Below are 20,693 nucleotides of genomic sequence, written 5' to 3'. Positions count from 1 at the left end.
GGGGGGGGGGGAGAAGAAAATGACAAGTGTGTAAGAAACAGAGGCGAGCAGTAGAAACAGATAAAAACCCACTGGTCCCGGACCGGGGTTCGAACCCACGACCAAACCCGGGCACCAGTCCACATGCCAACGCTCTAACCACTCGGCTGAAAAGATCTAGACCCTTCGGCCGGGTCAGTTGGTAGCGCCTATAAACCCCCCACTGTTACACTACTCCCCCTTTTCTTTTTCTGCACCTGTAACCGTAATGTAATGTACATAGCACTTTGGCAGAATGTCTCATATAAAGTTGTATTCACGTATATAAGACTAACATCCCGTCTGTAGTTTCCGAATGTTATGTTGGAAAAGATATCTTCTGTAACAGGCAAAATTCTGATGCAACAGTGACCGAACTTCCAACGAAAACCGTGAAAAATGGGGGGGTTTTGCACAGGTGCAGTACTTTCTGCCAACATGCTTTTTGTCTTTGTGGCAGCAAAATTTCATGGTCTGGGAAGGTCAACACACAACACTACAAGTGCCTAGCCCCCTGCTGTAGAGCTTGCACAAATGTGTGGCCCAAGGGCTACAGGAATGGAGATGGGTGCCACCCCTATGCTCTGCACAGAGTGGAATGGGACCCTTTTTTATGTCCTTGCAAAAATAAATAATTTGACAGTAACTGACCTGGTCCATCCCAGATAGACAGTTCCATCTGTGCACCGAAGAACAGCTTGCCTTTCGACGCGTCCATGGCTTTGTCCCGATCCTCCGTCCGACGAAAGAACACCAGTCCATACCGGTCTTCTCCAATGCCCACCACGCGAACTGACGTGACTTTGCCGTGCTTTTTGAACTCGTGGAACAGTCCATCTTTTAGGCTGGTGTCTGTGAAGTGGAATTTATGATATATCATTAACATTTTTCAGCACAAATGTTCATCTGGGTTTGCCATGCTTTTTGAACTCGTGGAAAAGTCCATGTTTTAAGCTGGTGTCTGTGAAGTGTAGATACAGTACCCTGTAACCACTCATGTGTAAATATTGTACGTTTAACCACGCTTATGTAAATATACATAAATGTACGTTTGGGACCGCACTGTAGATACAGTTTCCTGTAACCACGCATATGTAAATATTGTACGTTTGGGAATGCATCTATAGCAGTGACACCTGTGCTGCAGTGCAATGTTAACCAGTCAGAATTGCCCTGAGGAAGGTGACAGATGGTCACCGAATCGTCGGCTGAATAAAAGACTTGGTTGTGTGTCTTGAAAGTTCATCCGTGTTGGTAGAAATAATTATGAAGCAAGTTTAAACTGTAATTTCCAACACAACAAATTGGACTCACCCAAATTTTCGACTGTACAACTCCAGCCTTTGTCAAGGAATGAGCAATCCACCGATTCTGTGACCTCACAAGGGATTAAAGAGGCCATCTACATCAGGGCATTACAACCATCCCTCTACAGAGACGGGGGGCGCCACAGACTTTCTGCAACCTATGATCCACTGCTCACGGAGTCACGTGTGTTATCTGCGTGACGTCACGGAAGCGGTGGATTGTTCATTCCTTGACAAAGACTGGAGTTGTACAGTCGGAAATTTGGGTGAGTCCAATTTATTGTGTTGGATATTACAGTTTAAACTTGCTGCATAAAGAGTGTCTTTACTAAGCCCTAAGATTGTTAAGTACACCTGTTGCCTTACCTGAGGATCTGACAGGTAAGTTTCTGACACAGAGTCCGTAAGACCGCGGCTCCTCCAGCTTCTCATATCTGTCTATCTGTCTCTCTCTTCTTCCCTCCTTCCTGAGTGATCGGTCGCTGCTGCTACTACTGCTACTTCTGGAACTACTGCTGTAATGCAAAACGCACAGAAAAGTAGAAAAGGTTAGTTAAGTGAATGCTAATACAATTTGCAAGTTCTGACAATATCTTAGAATATTTCACATGAGTGACATTATTTTAGAATATTACACATTCTCATATTTCATATGAGTATTGGATGTTATGCCATGGTGAAATAAGTAATATTGTGAAGAATATCTGTAACTTTATTGTTAAAACAGGACAGTTCAGACATTATTCTACAAAGCCCTTGTTTGCACTTGCAAAATAAACATAATTACTATATCATCACACTGAAATTTATGTATGAATGAATGAATGAACTTTATTGCTCGACAATCGTACATGGTACAATGTGTGGCAGTAATACAACAATACTAAAAAACTAAACTATCTTATTACATTTCTTACTACAAACTACTATCTATGCAGTATATGAGTCACAATATGTTCATGAATTGATGATTTGGTCTCGCTTATAAAATAAGGTGTACAGAAATTGACCTACGTAAGCAGATATGGTAGTAGGACATGACAATAATTCATAGAATGTATCGTACTGTGTACTAGATTGGTTGAACTTTGTCTTAGTGGTAATAGTCTGTAACAATGAATCTCTTTCTTTTCTATAGGTGGGACATGTCATAACAAAGTGAAATTCATCTTCAATATTCTCATTACATGTGGGACACAGTCTCTGAGTGGCTGGTGTGTTGTGGTGTCGACCTTTTTCGATTTGAAGACAATGTGCGCTGATTCTCAATTTTGTTATGCTAGTTGTGAACGATTTATTATAAATTGATGTGAGATAGTCTTCCATGCCAAAATGCTTTTTGATTTTAGAATATGTATGAATATGTATGAGATCCTAGAATAAGGAACTAAACAGTAAATGAATTTCTTACTTCAACACTATTTTTTCAACACTACAAGTTTTAGTTTTGTGACTGGTGTGCTGACATTTGACTGCATTTTGGACTTGTACCTAAACATTTCTACAGCATTATATATACAAATATAGATTTGAATTTATTGAATATACAACTCTGACGTCTCTCTCCTCTTTAGCCTGGGTACCGTCCTTTGTAGTTACCACTGGCTCTCCCTTTTCCATTGCTATCTGAGGCATCAATACTGTCTATCAAAAGCACCACATATTGCCTCATCATAAAAAGGCCAACAAAAATTGCACACATGGTGCAATACCCATGATAGATATCATGATAGGTGATAAAATAAATTGAACCAGACTATGTGATGAGGTCTCATGAAGATTTTATAGAGTCAGGGACGTATGATTGAGTAAGACGGATGATGGTATTTGGTTTGCAGTTGGTCTACTCTATTTTACCGTCCTGTGACAAAATTTTACACTGTTCAAGCTCTCGAATTACTTAGTGTCTCAGTGGGTCATGAGTTTTAAATCTTTCAGGGAGAATACAGACTGTGGTTATATCATTAGGAACCACACTGGTTTTTCTAAACAGGGGAATAAGGGTGCTGCTCCCTCATGTAACCAGCCAGCTTCCTCATATGAATTTTCAGATTGAACCCTATAGTATGTGGCTACATACTAGTACAGTACACAACATTAAGTCTTTTTCCAGTGAAAATTTAATAACAAAACATCATAAAAATTTCTAGCATTACAAACTGTTACTCTCGTAAAAAAAAATTGCTTTGCTCCCTCACCAAGCTACTGTTCTGCTCCCTCATGCTGAATTTTTCTAGAAAAACCCCTGGGAACCAATACACAGCTTGTACCACAGAAAGTTGTCCTTCTGAAGTTATGTACCTGACCACTATGCTTTGAAAAAATTCTGGTGAAACCCTGGCCAATCAATCAATCAATCAGGCACTATCAGCTGATGCCCAAGAGTCAGACTGTGCAATGCAGCAGCTCTACTTTTAGCCCCTCCACTTCAGTTCAGCAGAATTACGTCAGCACATGTTTTGAGGGGAAAGGACATTCCAGGGCATGTGTGCCGCACTCTCTCCCTCTCTGTATCTCCTGCCAACTATTTTGAGTCGACTGCTGATCTGGGCAGCGGCACTGTTTATAGAAACGTGTCATCCACAGGATGTGTGTATAACAGTGGGTCGCATGCCAGGACAAGTCCATGTCATACATACCAACTCTCAGAGAAAATAGAACCTCACACAGTCAACAATAGCACTGCAGGCAGTCACCTCTACATGCCATAATCTCCAAGCAGATCTTTTGGTGGGGGTAAGACAGTATCAAATTGGCCAGTCTGTAAGGAAATGGTTACAGACTGGCCAAGTTGATACTGTCTTACTCCCACCAAAAGATCTGCTTGGAGATTATATATGCCATTCTAATTCCTGACCAGTGCATATTATTGTCATGTTCAATAGTTCAAGCCCAAATTTATCGGCCAAGGTTACCTAAAAGTAGACAGAATCAAAATGTGTATACAGGCTTTGTGTGGATTTTACCTGTGCATTTATTGTCTGAATTTGTTACCTAGAAACAGAATCAAAATGTGTGTATGTACAGCCTTAATGTAGTTTGTGCACTTGACTGAAGTTTGTATTCCTGACAAGTACATCTACCAGAAAATTACAGCTCTGGCCTAACTCCTACAGCTTAGAGGTTCTATGTAGCACGTATAATACATTGCAGAGGTAACGGTAGTGTGGTAGAGTCTACAGTATGGAACCAGTGGAATGACAATACCCTGGGAGACACACTACTGCCAGGACCTACACAGGCCAGCTTCTTGACTGTTCCTGGGTTCTAGCCTCGTAGCAGGCTTATAGAACTGGGGGTTTGGTGGTCTTCGGCTGTTTTCTGATTAGCCTCCGTAGCAGGCTTATAGAACTGGGGTTTGGTGGTCTTCGGCCGTTTTCTGATTAGCCCAGGGGGTGATTCAACCAGGCCGGCTATGTTGTCTATATGCAATCAGAAAATAGCACATAAAAGATCCCAAAGACCCTTAAGACCCCCAAAACCCCCAGTTTTTGGCATGCTATGGAGGCTACCCTGGGTAAACACTCTGCCAAGGAAACTGAGAGTTCCCTGATGAGGGCAGACAGTTCCTTCCCTGGGTTGTTCACAGCTGAGGAGAAGGCCTGTGTTTGGAGTAGGACTTGCCAACAATCTGGTGCCCGTGACCCCAACAGCACAAGCCGCCGGGTAGTATGTGTAGTACGTGATTACAGAACACTTGTTTATCTTTCAAACTGAAGTTAGCCCCGCATTGCGGCGCTTACCTTTCGAACTAAAGTTAGCCCCACATTCGGGCACTTACAGTTACACATGAACAGCCCTTCCAGCAAATCTCTGTAGTCGACTTCTTATTTATAATAACAGCACTGAATGTTTACAGTTTATGCTGTGAGTATTCGTATAGTGTGAATTGGTAAGATTGTTCTTTGAGTGGAGTACCAGCTGTGCAAAAAAATCTCAATAATTTATCCAATACTAGACTCTAGACGCCAAAAAGCAGTTACTCAAGCAACTGGATATGATTTTGAAAACGTCAGACGTTTCAACTAGTATCCACTAGCTTTCGTCAGTGACTGAGAGACCAGACTGAGAGACTAGACTCTAGAGTTTGAATATTGTCTATGAGTATTGTTTACCTGGATGTCACCAATGTATAGTGCAGTCTATTCTGTCAACAAATTTTCAGTTTTAAGTTACAAATCGTGTCAACACATCTCCAGACCTGTTGGGGGACCCATCTCTTTGCTTCAAGAGTTGGTCTGTGCTAAGAGAACAGTTTGCCGCTAGAGGTTCACCCCAATACTGAATGGGGTCTACTTTATGAATAATGCAGAATTTTCTGCGCTTGTAACATGTTTTGTTAAATTCAGAGAAAGTCAACCACCCTTTGATCTTGGTTTTTGTTGAATTAAAGCACCACGCATGCAAATTACACAAAATAATAAAACAGGTTTTTACTATCACAAAACCTATGATTAAAATGTCTGACTGAGGCTTAGAATAAGGCTTCTATTAGTCAACAGCAGCCGCTGCCAGACAGACATGTTTGCCCTTGACTGAAGGTCGTATAGGGTACAGACTGCGGAGGTGCTCAGAGCGGCAGCCACCCGTGTCTAATAACGCGCCACCGCCAGACGCACGGCATTCATCTATGTTTGCCTGCTGTGGAAAGGGTGGGGAGTCTGGGGACCTTCCATTGGTGAGGGTGAAATGCTGGGGAATACCAGTAATCGCAATGAAGCTACAAGAAGAATGTACTGGAAGTTGGGGCAACACTAATCTCCGAGCAGATCTTTGGTGGGGGTAAGACAGTATCAAATTGGCCAGTCTGTAACCATTTCCCTTGTGGTAGTAACAAAAAAAAGGGGCCATATATAAAAAGCAAACGATCTTCCACCATCAACCTCTGCTTGGAGAGTAGGGCAACACATGAAAATAGAGCTGTGAGCTGCATTCAATATCATCTGCCTATTTGACAAATTTCTACTCTTTCCAACCACTTCTCAAAGCCTAGTAGAGGCTAGTAAATTTACTCTTTCTAGCCACTTCTCAAAGCCTGGTAGAGGCTAGCAGGGCTCGAGATTCATTTTTGGGAATAGGTGCACTGGTGTCACTAGATCTAACATCTTGAATTTGACACATACGTAAACCCACAAAATGCACTGGTGTATCCACAGAAAAAAATTGGGTGCACAGCTCCAAATTTGGGTGCACTAAGGTGCACATGCACCCAGTATTTCGAGCCCTGGGCTAGTAAAGCTCTTCTGGCTCTAGTATGAACACAAGCTGTCAAAGGTGTAGGAAAAAGGCCAGCCATGATCTAACAGGCTGTCTGCTTTTTGTCAGCCGTGACGTGTGACCTTGACACAAGTACACACGGAGCGTTCTGTGGGAAGTTGTGAGTCGTTAATCTGTAATCAGGGCGGCCGTGTTAGTAAACACAGCCAAGAGGAAAACAGACGTCTGCTTTCTCATGTTTGTGACCTTGAACAGAGGTCAAACAGAATAAGACTACCTCAGTTGAGAGAAGCCATATGTTAATTAAAGGTGCCCTAAGCGATATCTGGCCGATAGTAGGCTGGGAGCATTAAATTTCAAAAGTCTGTCTTTTTGTCACATTTTCACGCAGTATGTTGAATCAACCCTATCCTATCCCATACCGATAGTCATGGAGCAAAAATTCGATGCCGCTTTGCCGTACGAACGCCGTGAAAAACTACGTGCCTCCCGCCACCGGCAGTGGTGTCGGCCATTTTTTAAATTTCCGAGCGCTCGCGAACACTTCCGACTTCTTCCGACCAGAGCCGAGGACGAGTCACGTGGTTAACCACGAACGCGCTGAATCAGTCGAACTGCAGGTCATCCTGAGTTTCCGCTACATATTGATACATTTCGCGTAATGTCATAAAATTCGTTTCCGTTGGTATGAGAAACTGTATGAATGTGGCTACCACATGCGATATAATAAGTGTTATGATAACATTCAAGTATATACAAAAAGAGGAATTGAATACAAGGTTCTGACCATTCAAAAATCGTCAAATTTGAAGTCAATCGGTTTCGAACTCTTGCGTTCGATCCATGGAACCAAGGCAGCGCGTTCCATTTTTCGCGGAAGTTCCCGAAAATTGTCGACGGGAAACGGTTACTTGGTGGATTTTTGGGCCGATTAAATAGAGGCCCCGATAAATCAAGCAACTTGTCTCTGGGCTAGTTTCTGTGCTGCTTCAAACGCCAAACGTATGAAATAATGATGCAAATGTGCTGATACTTGGTGGTATGTGTCAATACCATACAGATTGTCTTGTTCTAAATATTTCCTATTTTAATGCCCTGATATCGCTTAGGGCACCTTTAAGGTCACCCAAAGCAATTTCGGGTCAGTAAAACTGCATTTTCATTTAATTTCCTGCTCATTTCTTCAATCTAGTAAGTTGACTCAATAAGGTTATAGTGGCTATAACCTCCTTGGTTGAGTCAGCCCTAATTTCCATAGCATACTGATATCTGTGAAGAAAAAATGCGATGTCCCTGTCTGAAAACAGTTGCTTGGTCCCTAATTAGCCTGGGTGCCAGACACCTTTGAAGCAGCCAGCCAACTCCCTTGGGCTCAACTCCCCATATCGGTAATTTAGATAGGCCCAGGCCCATATTCTGCTTTTGGTCACCAAAGGGAACCAGTTATACGAGTTAATGGTCCTTAACTGGTGCGATATCTGGTCTGGGTCCCATGGTAGTACGACGCTGGCTAAATCATAGTCTTACTCTAGATTCTGTAATTTTAAAATTGTATATCACAAATGATGTCATTGTAACTGAATGTTTCTCTTAAGGTTTTTAATCATCCGAGGAAATTTAATATTGTAAATGTAAATTAGTGATAATTCAGATTTTTTTTGAATCTGTCAATGCTAAAAAAGAAATCAAACCCAACAATAACTACAAATGTATATATAAAGTAGCATTAGCATTAAGTATTATCATTTTTACTGTTTACTTTTGTTATCATGTTCTTGCAAATAGCCCTTGGGCATGAATTTGCAATAAACTTTCTTATAATAAAGTTTTCTTATGTGCTTGTGTGCTATTGGACTGATTTGGCCCCAGCACTAGTTATGGAGTGGTCCAGGAAAAACATGTCTGTTGCAAACATGTCCCTTGGTTGGTTGTTGATCTTTCTCTACGGAGTCAGAGTTTGCCTGGCTTGTGACCTTCACATGAAGGACAAACACTGCGGGCTGATGGGAAACAGCTGTACACATGGGGGTTAACCATTGTTAGACCTGGGGGGAGGCGGACCTAATAATATTTGTCTATTTGTGGCTCTGCATATGTTTGTGTTTTAGAATGTGTGTAATTACAGATTAATAAATACTTAAGTCAACAGTTCTACACGAAATACTTTCTAAATAGAGTACAGCATTTCTACACAGATCGTTACAAGGTCTTTTTTCCAAAGATTAGTAAAATTAGAACAGTGGAACAGACAAAGTGCCAGATGCATCTAACTATTCCCTTCCAGAATGCAGAATGAGGAACTAAAATCATGTTTTCGTCCACGAATAGATGACAGTAACTTGCTATATTGCAACATGATTTACCAATAATGGTCATGTTGCCTTAGCCTCCGTAGCAGGCTTATACTATAGAACTGGGGGTTTGGTGGTCTTCGGCTGTTTTCTGATTAGCCCAGTTCAAAAAACGGGGGTAATTCAACCAGGCCATCTATGTTGTCTATATGCAATAAGAAAATTGCACATAAAAGCTCCCAAAGACCCTGAAACCCCCAAAACCCCCAGTTTTTGGCATGCTAATTTTGCGTTATCTACTGTGATATCGCGATAAACAATGGACCACTGCCAGCTGGAGACAACACAGTACTTAATAACTTATGCCCCAGTTTTAGCATATGAATCACCAGACATAAATGTTTAATGAGCCAAGAAACCACCGGGCCTCCAGCAACAAAATACAGTACAAGCCAAAAACACAACATTAGAAAACTTCACGTTTTCGCTCATATAAATCTTATATAGTACTGTACAAATAGACAGACTATGACAGAGATGACACAAATCAAGAATCTAAGAACAGTTCAAGTCTATACTAAACAGCTATCATATAAAAAAAATGCTGTGTAATATTAAAATAAAATCTTTTAATTACTTTCAGCTTTTTTTTTCTTCCTCTTTGAAAGTATGCACAGTAAACAGCCCTATAACATAATGACCATAACCAGCGTGTATTTTTTTAAGTTTTTTTTTTGGAGTGGAAACAAGAAAAAGAAAAGCAGCCTGTATCTGGGTCAGGCTATTTATAGCTTTTAGAGCTTAGGAAATCTAATTGCTGCTGTTGCCAGGCAACCCCTGGTCACATGACCTGGATGTTATGTCCTACAGGATGTGGTACAGACAAGCTCCTGGCACAGACTCACTGATGTAAACACTGGTACTCTACAAGCAGAGGTTTGGGTTTTGGCTTACCTTTGGAGTGTTATGGACTTTTTTATCGGGCTTTCTTTTTTGCACTGGTATATTTTTGTACATAAAAAATATACCAGTGCAAAAAAGAAAGCCTGATACAAAAAGCCCTGAAATTGTATTGGATGACTTTAACACAAACCATACCCACATACCAGATTTCTTGTGTATCTATTATAATGTTTACCAAAGGAAAACATATCGTTTTTACTCAGTTTCTTCCTTTTCTGTTCCAAACACTAACCTCTGACCTGGCCAATGACATGATTTGTTGACGTCTGTCACCATGGTGACTGGTGTTGGTTTACATAATGTTGCAATTTCATGGTCTACTCTGCTCCTGCCACCATAGTCTAGTAGTACATGTAAGTGAATGTGTTTGAGTAAGAATTAACAGAGCAGACCATGTCCGAAGGTAAACATTATGCATTTGCTTTGCAAATGTTACTTCTCTAGTTTATCTTTTATCTATTTATTTCTCACCTCTTGGAGCGACTCCTGCTGGAGCTACTACTGCTGCTGTGAGAACTGCTGGAGGAACTGCCGCTGCTGGACCCACTCTCGCTCTTCGAGCGCGACTTGCGTGACTTCTTCTTGCCGTCCTGCGAGCGGCGAGGCTTGCGGCTGTGTCTGCTGCTGCTACTGTCCTCCGCGGGGTCCGCGTACTTTTCCGGCCGCGGGGGCGGCGGCTCGCGAGAGTCTCTGTCTCCGCGGGACGAGTGCTGTTGTTCCCGAGTTTCCCGCGGGTAATCCCGTAGCTCGCTACGTTGTCGCGTGGGTTCCTGACTGTACCGACCTGTAAGAATAAGGAAGATTTCAACCTTATAAGACTTTAAAATAGCCATGAGAAAACGACCTCTAACCTCCTAAGATTTTTTTTATCTTGGAATGGCATTTGGACCTGATTTTGGATTATGTCTATGATTTGGCAACTTGGTTTTGTTATGTTGTTATTACCTACTTTTGTTGGCTATACTTCTTTGCTACATTTCTCAGTGTTTCTAATTTTTGTACCCATGTTATGACATCTATGGATTTTGATTTTACATTTTGTATCGTTTTCTTGTTCACTTTTTTAAAAAAATTGCTGTAGGGGCAAGCCAGTTGTCTTTCTCTAAAACTGGAAACATGCCCTAGGGGGTTCTTTTGTTGTCTTGTTATTCTAACAAAGCCAGGAGGGAGGGGCTCTCGTTATCACCTACATGACATGGGAAAGATGCCCTGTTCAAACCAGTGTTCTAGCCAGCATCAGTCTTTCCTACTCTCCGAGTCCAAGCAGAGGTTGATGGGGGAAGAATGTTACCTTTTCGTATGTGGCTGTTGTTGTTTGTCGCTACCACCACCAACTTGGGTGGCGTACTGGACCGTCTGGCCAATGGATACTGCCTGGCCAATTTAATACTGTCTTTTTGCCACCCTACTTTTTTTAAGTGTGAGAAAAAAAAAAAGTTGGCACGACTTTTATACCTTGTTCACACATTGGCCCTTTACCGCAATGGTACGCCATACGCTGAGGACTATATTGATCAACAATTCACTCAATTCACTATATATAATTCACTACCTTGAGGCAACCAAACTACTAAAAAAAAAAAAATGGCACAAGTTTTATACCTTGTTCATACAATCGCCCTTTATCGGAATAGTACGCCGCACGCGGCCCGTAGTCCATGTGTCTTCCGCGCTGGTACGGGTCCTCTTCTACGTAACCCAAGTGGCGGCGGTCGTACGCTCGGTCGTAAAAGTATGGGCTGTGGTCGTATCCTCGGTCGTCAGGCATCCTGGTGTTGTAAGAAGAGCAGGTCAGACCGTTGGTTTGGACACTAAGATAAAGGTAGTAGTAACAGAGGGAGAGAAGAGAGGCCCTGTCGTTTACAACATACTTACCCGAATACCTCCAACTGTGGAAAAACTATGGTAAAAATCACCACCACCAACCTTTACAAACAAGATCATAGAAGGGAAATACAGAAATAGATGCTGAAAGGGAGAGATAAAATATCTTCATCTTTGGTCAGCTTGAGTGTTGACCGAGACCTCTCTTTCTTTAAAGCAGATGACAAGTATCCACTTTGAAGTTCATTCCTACCTACTGGGAAAGGTTGACTACAAAGCTGTTGAATGTTGCAGAAAAGGCAACTTAAGAATTTCGGACACAGTTTCTTTATTCATTATTTAAGTTTGGCATACATTTGGCATAATTTTCCTCAACAAGTAAGTAAAAGCTTTTGTTTTCCTGGTTGGCTAAAAAAGAGCCAATCAAATAAAGCCAAATATTGAGAATCTTGCTTCTTATCCATGATTGGTCAGCAGAAAACCAATGGGGCCAATTACCATATATGTGAAGTAGAAGCTTTTGTTTCTTGTCTCTGATTGGCCAACAAAGGGCCAATCAAGTTGCAGCCCTTGCTCTGAGGCAGTTACAACTCTGTAGTCAAGTACCTCCCTTCAGTTCCATAGCAAGAGTTAGTTACTATGAGAGTATCAAGATAGTCATCATACATACACATGGTGTAATGAAAGTGATGCATACTGTTGGACAGAATTTCATCACAATAGATACACATACAATCCTGTAATGTAGAGGAAAAAAATAACAAGCCCAGCAGCACTATTCATGTAAGAATAGAGAAAATGTTGACTTCAGAAGATCATCAGTAGAAAAAAAGAGTGCACTAGGTGCTACCTCTGCCTACATCTGTTGACTGTTGTTACATGGTTAGTATTAGCCTGGTATTCCTTGTCTTACTGAGTAGTTTTTTTACCTGGTTAGTTAACAGTGAAGCCACGCAGTATTAGGGAATACCAACCTGGAGTGGGCGATCGAACACACCGTGTAATAATCCAATATAACCCGGAGGCCGTTTGGCTAAGTCTTACAGAAGGGGAACTGACGGTGGGCGACAGGACAAGCCTGCCAGCAAAACAACAAAACCGCAAACCACATTCAACATCAAACCACAATTTGGGGCCGTCGGCAAAGTTACAGTTACATCCCGGATGATGTGTCTGATATGTCCCGTCATCGGCGCTGAGCCGTGGTTCGTTCGTACATCCAATCAGAAGTATTCCAGCGTGATCAGTTCGTATCCATGGAGATGACACCACCCATGTATCACTCGGTATTCCACATGATTCATCGTTAAGTTCCTGTCGCGATTATCTGTGAGTAAAAACCCCCGCGGGGAGGCCTTGTCTTCACAGATGGACAGTTCTGATGTATCCAGTCACGTACAGTTCTATCTGCTTATACTGCAACGCACCATTAAATCCACCCAACGTGATGTTGCCGGATTATCGTTCTCCAACGATTCGGCTCTGCAACAGAACCGAACTTTGGCATAGTTCTTGTTGTAGTCAACACTCGCAACTTGATGATGATAAAAAAACAGTCATTCTCAAAGTATATTTCCAGTTGATAAAGTCCAGGACAGTGAAGACAGGAACGTAACCATCCGTATTGTAGAATGAAGGTTTATAACCATGTCTCCAGATAGCTCAGTTCGTTGTGCTGACGTAGACATAATTTATCCAACATGCTGCTTACAAATACTCCATGTCTGTAAAACTGCTAAGTCCAGAAGTAGGGTGTGTTGTCTGCAGTTACAGTTGACTGCTGATGTCCAAGTATAACACTTGCTGCTGAAGTCACCACCGTTCTTATAAGTTGACCACTACATCCATGTGTCAGCGAGTCAGTCACTTTTCTCAAGGATAGCTTTGGAGACTGAAGTTAAGTAATCCAGATGTGTGTATATCCATGGTCAGGTATTCCGTAACAGTGTCTCTGCATACGTACTCCACAAGTTCAAACCACTGACAGTTCCCACCAGCAGGTAGTACCCAGAAGATGTCAGTCAAAAAATATCTCCCATGTAAACTTGTAAGGCACAGGTGGTATATCCTAGTTCAGTAGTCCACAGGTTTAGTGTACTGTAAGCTATTCCATCCCCTAAAGGGTTACAATGGCCCTCAAGTCACTACCTACCATGTACATAAGATGTAACGGTAGAATGGAAAAGTTAGAAAACCCGGTGTTTTTTTCTTTTTAATGCAATGTTGTTGTTGCCAGTGTACGTGGGGAGTTTGTTTGTAGTTCTGTCTAGTAGTAGTACAACGTGCCAACACTACACACTCACAACACAAGAGCCCACGTCACGTCTTTCTTACACACAGTTATACCTTACAGTTACAGCCAAGTACTCGCTCGCCCTCCCGCACACCGGGCACATACTTATCTGTCGTACACTCCGCGATACTCCTGTTGGTCGGCATGGCGATGACTGAGGGTACTCCGGTGTGATGGTAGGTAGGTATCCGTGGTGGTGTGAAGATGAAATGAGGCGGTGGTATATTCCATATAAGGCACTGACGGTAGGAATTATAACTAAAACTATACCTCCGTGGTGGTGGTGGTGTAATCCGTCTGCGGCGTAAATCCGTTGTTGGGGTCCACACAGATCCAGAGTTGAGCCAACCAAAACCAACCCAATGTAAAAGTAAAGGTAAATTCCAAATGCCCACCACCCCCTCGCTCGGTTGGCGGATTCCATCGTCAGCTGTGGAGAGAACAATTCATGAGAACCATACATCAAGAGAGTGAGGCTGGTTCCGCTGCCACACCACACTTACCCATCCGACCTACGATCGAAGCGCGTGTACCGCCCGTACGCAGGGCCGTAAGGATGGCCGCCCTCCCGGTACCCCATTTCCCGCTGGCGCACCGTAGCCGGGTCCTCTTCGTGAATCTGAACCACGGTTCCCGGCGCACGTTCAGGCTCGTTGTAGTCTGTGCGCAGTTCCCGGTCGCCCATGCGGTTGACCCCATTGTGGGCCTTCTGGGCAGATTTAATGTCAACAAAGTCTACGAAGGCTGCGAGTCCACCCTCCGAACTGCGCTTGGGAAGAATCTTCACGCTGTCAATCCTCCCATACCTGCACAAAACACAAGCAAAAACTACATGAGTCTTTGTCATATTCAACAGGTTTTTCCACTTGCTCATATATAAGTGTTCTGTTAGTTCATTAGTCATGCTGAAGAAGAGCAGTAGTAGAGTTTGAATTTCCTATGAGTATTGTTTACCTTCGTCAATTTAAAACCTCCTTTAGATATCACAGACATTTTTGTGTAACTGTAAGTAAATATTATGTAAATCACTTAAACAGTATATTATGACGCAAGGCTAAAAATATTTTTTCTCTGCATACTGGTGCAGATAACACTGAAAATTACCTACCAGACACATTTCCAGAAATACAATGCAGTTTATCAATCAATATTCAGTCCAGAATAATATCTCTTTGTAGTCTCCAAACCCCCATCTGGAGCCCCATCTCTTGTCAAGAAAACTTATCCAGTATCAAACTTTCCTCCAACCACGTCCTCGCCCACATATCACCTCCTACACACCTGTCACACATCCAGCCTTCCTGGCAGCATACCAAGGGACAGTTCAGTAATGATAGCGGGTGGGGGTAGAGCATGGTGACCCCAGGCTTTTCTATCGCCCAACAGTGAGACATGAGCAATCATATACTGGACTGGTAAGAAATAGCTTTATAACAATTTTGAAACCAGCATCAGCTTTCTCTACTACTAGTACTAGACCCCCTCAGTATATGTAATGGCATTTCCCCGGAGAAACCACTAATACCACAAGTGGAGTGGTAGATTAGGTGGCTAGTCTCCTTTCATTTTATTTTGCAGATGGGCTAAAAGGGGTCAACCTGAAAGACCTGAGTATCTAGAAACTAGATCTAAGGCCCCAATCATGATGCAAAAATCCAAATGACTACAATCCAAAATGAAACGGTTTGCATTTTGCATGCATGATTCAAAGACTGTTTCTGTACAAAGAGATGAGATTTTATTATCTCATAGCCATTCTAGAGTTTTCATGAAACATATGAAAAAGCCATGAGTATCTATAGCTACCTCTGCAGTCTGCTAGTCACACATTTGTAACACAGTTATCTTAAATTAAGGCATTTTTAGATGTAACAAGTTATTAGTGATTGTACCATGTACATGACTTTTATGTACAAACCTTTATGTAATTCAGCTGTGAGGCTGCGAGCGGTTTAGATTTCTCAATAAACAATCAACATTTTACTCTAGCATCTGTCATTTAAATTTGACAGAATTGAGGCCTGACAGAAATGACTGCTATTACATCATGCTTCAAGATGAATCAAGCCAAATCAAGCCACGGGGCCTGAATGGGTTTACTGAGAAGTGAGAACGTCTTCTAAGGCTGGGAAGACAGCCCCCCAAAGGTGCCCCTCATGTACGGATCCATACCTCTGCGCCATCCATACAAATATCACCTTCTTGTTATCTGTCTTGTACAGCCGACACTCTGGGTCTCTAGTAATATCGGCAAGATTAGAAGAAATTGATTTCTACCGTACCGCAAATATTAAGCCATGCCGCAAATATTAAGATGGAAGAAAATCAAATATTATGAGTTTTCTAATTTTTCCAGTGTTAATTTCTGATCCGCCACTTTGTATTCAGTGCCTCTGATATATTGTAATGTACTGCTTTGAAATTGAGACCATATGGATGGAGAATATGATAATATGAACAAATAAAACCATTCTTAAATTCCGTCGGACCTTTTAATACAAGAGGTTGACAAATAACACCCTATTTTACAAACCATGGTAGCAATTCATTCCTTGTCTCCAAGAGGAGGTAATTGACAAGGAAAGGAACACCTCCGTTTCCAAAATAATCCCAGACCAATTAAAAATCCCCTTTGCCAGCAGACTGGAGCATGGCACAGCGTTTTTTTCTAAACAGGAGAGTAAGGACGCTGCTCCCTCATGTAACCAGCCAGCTCCTTCATTATATCATTTGAATTCTCAGATTGAACCCTAAGTGGCTACTTACACACCATTTAGTCTTTCGAAATGATCTTTTTCCACTAATGATGTAATAAAACAATACAACAATCCATTCTACTGGAATTTCTAGCATTACAAACTGTGTTTCTCTCATTAAAAAATCCCCCCCGTCACTTTGCTCCCTCCCTATGCTTGCGATCTGCTCCCTTATGCTAAATTTTTCTAGAAAAACCCCTGCATGTACCACTGCAGTCAGCAGCCCTCTGCCTGTTTAACATTCCACTCATGTTCAGGTTATGTCAGCTTCCCATTTCTGCATGCACAGCACAGCCGTTCCATTAGAGCGCAGCCCTCCACCGATCGATATTCCATTTCCCCAGTGCCGGCCGCAATCAACGCTCAATATCCAGAAAGCCGCGGCAGTGGGGCAAACGCAGGGAGGCAGGCAGCGAAGATTGGGACTCGTCAGATCGATATTCTACCCCGCGCATTCATCTGATTTGCTGCACCCAAGTTTATAACCCTTTTAATACCAGATTGGGAGTCTAAACTCGTTAGTTCTGATCAGCATCAGGGAAAATCTAACCAGGCCGATCGGTTCCGCAATGCCTGGTAAGATATGTCAGCCATACTAAAAAGGATGGGTCTGGAAAAGGGGTAGAAAATTACATATCACTCAAAATTTGCCGCACTCATCACAACACGCATAACAATGAATTTAGAAACGTCCCCAACCTATTACATTAAAATCAACCAGCCACTGATTACACTGGTATTATAGTAGTGACAAATTACGTAAAACTAAAATAATTTATATGATTACATCTTGCTAAAAAGGGCTTTCAGATCCCCTAAACCTCAAACCACTACCAGCCTTCTCGAAACAAGCCGCAACAGGCAAAAATCACCGCCTACTCAAATTTTTGAGCCGCCTACTTTCGTGTAAATTTAAGAAAAAAATTGTCTCCATTACAAATCTCTTCATGGCTCACCTGCTACTTTTTTATTTCAACCACCTACTCTAAATTTTTGTGAGAAGGCTGCACTACTTGCAGTCTCCTGCCACAGAAACTTCCGTAAAACCCTGTTTCTTCCATCCCGACAGATTTGAAGTTTCACTCTGCGCTGCTAACCAACATTAATATTCCATAGGAGTCCTGAGGTCAGTATGGTCCTTACAGATATTCCCACAACCATCATCCTTTACAAATCAAACCATTTTCTACCTTCTTACTCCATCCAGTGCCAAAATACTAATCCTCCAAACGTGTGAACTCAAAGAAACACAGTAATTCATGATTTTAACAGACAATACATTAAAAAGTGAAACAGATTATTAGTACAGTCTGAACGAACAAAAGATATTTTCCTTTAAAAATCACAATTTTCCCCCTTCTTACTCCAGTGCAAAAATACTAGTGCTATTCTCCAAAGGTGTGAACACATAAAAAAACAGAGTGATACATACATACTTGACAAACCATGTATAATTAGCTCAATATGTTCGTACATCTTTAACTGCGTAAAGAAGCGAGAAGAAGCTGAACCTGTAAATAGTAGAATACATTAGCTTATATAGTATGTAAGTGTCATTACTGTTTTCTTTTCCCTGTCTACCCATGACCTGTACTTAGCTCATTAGAGCACAAGCGTACAATAAAGGTCTTTCATTCATTCATTAAAAGAAGCAGTTTATTCCAGTCTAAAAAACAATATTTTTATTTCCCTCGAGTCTCAGAGTCTTGCTAGCCAGGCAAACGACCTCTTTACAAGACTGAACAGGAGATTTTATGACCACAAAAAAATGACAAATCACTATGAAATCAGAAACATCCCCAAGACATCACATTAAATTCGACTGATTGTGCATTATGCGGAACTCGAGTGCCCTGACTATGAATTATGTAAAATTAAAACAGTTGATTATGCCACATGAATAAGAAGCATGCAGGCCCCATTTTGAACGAACACATTTCGATTCACCGCTTGCCATTTCGGACAAGAAAGATGTGGTAGGAATACTGATAGCTTTTCCCATGTTCTACTTATTATTCCACACATCATAATTCTGCTTCAGGCAAGCTAAAAGCTTTCTCGCATTCATATAAAAGCCCCATCCATATTCTGGTATTCCGGTTAACCAAATATACCAGCCAGGCTCCATCCATATTCTGGGCTAACCGTTACACCAGCAAACGTGACAAGAATACAGACTCTCTGAATCTAAACCACGAAACACTAAAAGCTTTCAAGCAAAGCACCTTAAGATTAAAAGCAAGCAAATAGCTTTCTGCCTAAATTCATTCCCATTACAGCTACTGGTAAATTATAATATGCTGGTTTTACTATGTTACATTCTCTACCACAATGTAACTTACATACATGTGAGCTGACGTATACCTGAAAGGATATAAACTTACATTATAATTTCATAAATTTGCTTTTATTTATGTTGCCACAAATCCATGCTGTAATATCATACATAAAACTATCCATATGCAGCATATTGGTTTAGCATAACTCCTGCATTTAATTTTCTAATGACAGACGCAGGAAAAATCGACCCATTTCCATTTCTACACTTCCATTACAGCACTCACATGTATTACATATATTATAAGCAATGGACCACAGCCGCTAGTTCACATATTAATAGCTACTGTTCCTCATTCCTGACATGGATGGCAAGTCTATGACGTCATGAAAATTGTGAAACCTTCTGAAACTTTATTTCCTTCATTTTGATGGACAAATTTTGCTGTTTTATGACAACCCTTTTCATATCTTTACACACCAATTTTTGTCGGACAAAGATTACAGATATGGCCAGTTTTTGTCCATCACGAGAGGCAAAATTGGCGGAAAGACAGATACGCTGGGTATACTAACACTTCGGCAGACTTACTGCTATAGCCATTTACTTGATAATGAGTAGTCTGGAGACCAATAGGGAATCATGATGACATCATGCCACATGTGTAATATATTCAGGACACAGAAAACTGCTGACATGTGGGCGATTACCGCAGTCTGTCCAGAAACTAGGACGTCATTGCCCCTGATATTTGCAATAGGGGCCCAAAGGGGTACTCCCACCTGTCTGAAATATATTCTGTTCCAAATAAATTGAACCTTCTCACTGCTGGCTAACCTCATAATAATATTGAACCAATAGAGAATTGCTACCAAAAATAAAAGCTCTTCAGTGTGCTTTAAGATCATATAAATAGATTTCAAAAAATATAAGGACCTCTCGTATTTGAATATGGGACTTGATGTGTTTCATTACAGAACTGTGGCCCATTTTCTGTTTCTCAAAATCATTTTAACTGCATGCCCGCACTGGTGCTGGTAACATTAAAAATTACAAGCACCAGACAAATTTTACCTACACTGTTCAGAATGTAGGAAGTATGGATCAAACTAAAAACTGCCACTGCCACTGCCATTATTCCTTTTATACAACATAGGTGGTAACCGCCAATGCAGCAAATAAAAATCCATGTATGTACATATAATTATAAACCCAGTACATGGACCAGAGCAGATTAGGAGCAGGTAGACATCAGAAGTACCTGCACTAACCTGCATATGCAGGTGGTATTTTGAGCTTTATCACACCAGGCCAAAGGTAGCATGTAACTGGCCACGTCAGCATGCAAAGACTAAAGCAAACAACTAGCCATAAAGGACCCAAAACCTCATCTCATTACAGTCGTATTTCTGCCCACATAACAAAAGGGATTTAGAATTGCTAAAACAATCATCCTAATTGCAAATTGTAGCATTTATTCCCCACAAAATCTAGCTTCCCTCAACATTAAAATTACATACAAGTTTATCCAAGAGACAAAGGATTTTCCATAAATTCGCAAATGGGAACTAAAGCCACACATTAAACAGTTACTGCTTGGGTGCTCCTTTTATTTGCAGGCCACTAGGGTGCTCAAATGTCAATTTTGCCCTGACAGCGTGCCTACTACCAGACTTTACTCTCCAAGCAGAGGTTTGGGTTTGGGGTTATTTTTGGCGTGTTTTTATGGGGGTGTCTCTTTTGCAC

General features: G+C 41.5%; 1 protein-coding gene across 1 annotated transcript in view; it reads right to left on the bottom strand.

Moving 5' to 3' along the window:
* LOC109472519 (msx2-interacting protein-like) overlaps positions 1 to 20,693 on the bottom strand; it is a 51,805-nt gene that overhangs the window by 26,139 nt on the left and 4,973 nt on the right. The window contains exons 2-6 of the mRNA XM_019772301.1: positions 14,417 to 14,719; positions 11,399 to 11,565; positions 10,268 to 10,580; positions 1,692 to 1,840; positions 670 to 870 (exon numbers count right to left, since the gene is read on the bottom strand). Coding sequence (XP_019627860.1) covers positions 670 to 870; positions 1,692 to 1,840; positions 10,268 to 10,580; positions 11,399 to 11,565; positions 14,417 to 14,719 — 1,133 coding nt within the window. The remainder of the gene's footprint in view (positions 1 to 669; positions 871 to 1,691; positions 1,841 to 10,267; positions 10,581 to 11,398; positions 11,566 to 14,416; positions 14,720 to 20,693) is intronic.

This window comes from Branchiostoma belcheri, unplaced genomic scaffold, assembly GCF_001625305.1.
Source record: "Branchiostoma belcheri isolate BF01 breed outbred unplaced genomic scaffold, Haploidv18h27 scaffold28, whole genome shotgun sequence".
NCBI classification, from domain to species: domain Eukaryota; kingdom Metazoa; phylum Chordata; class Leptocardii; order Amphioxiformes; family Branchiostomatidae; genus Branchiostoma; species Branchiostoma belcheri.
This window is presented reverse-complemented; position numbering and strand designations above follow the sequence as displayed.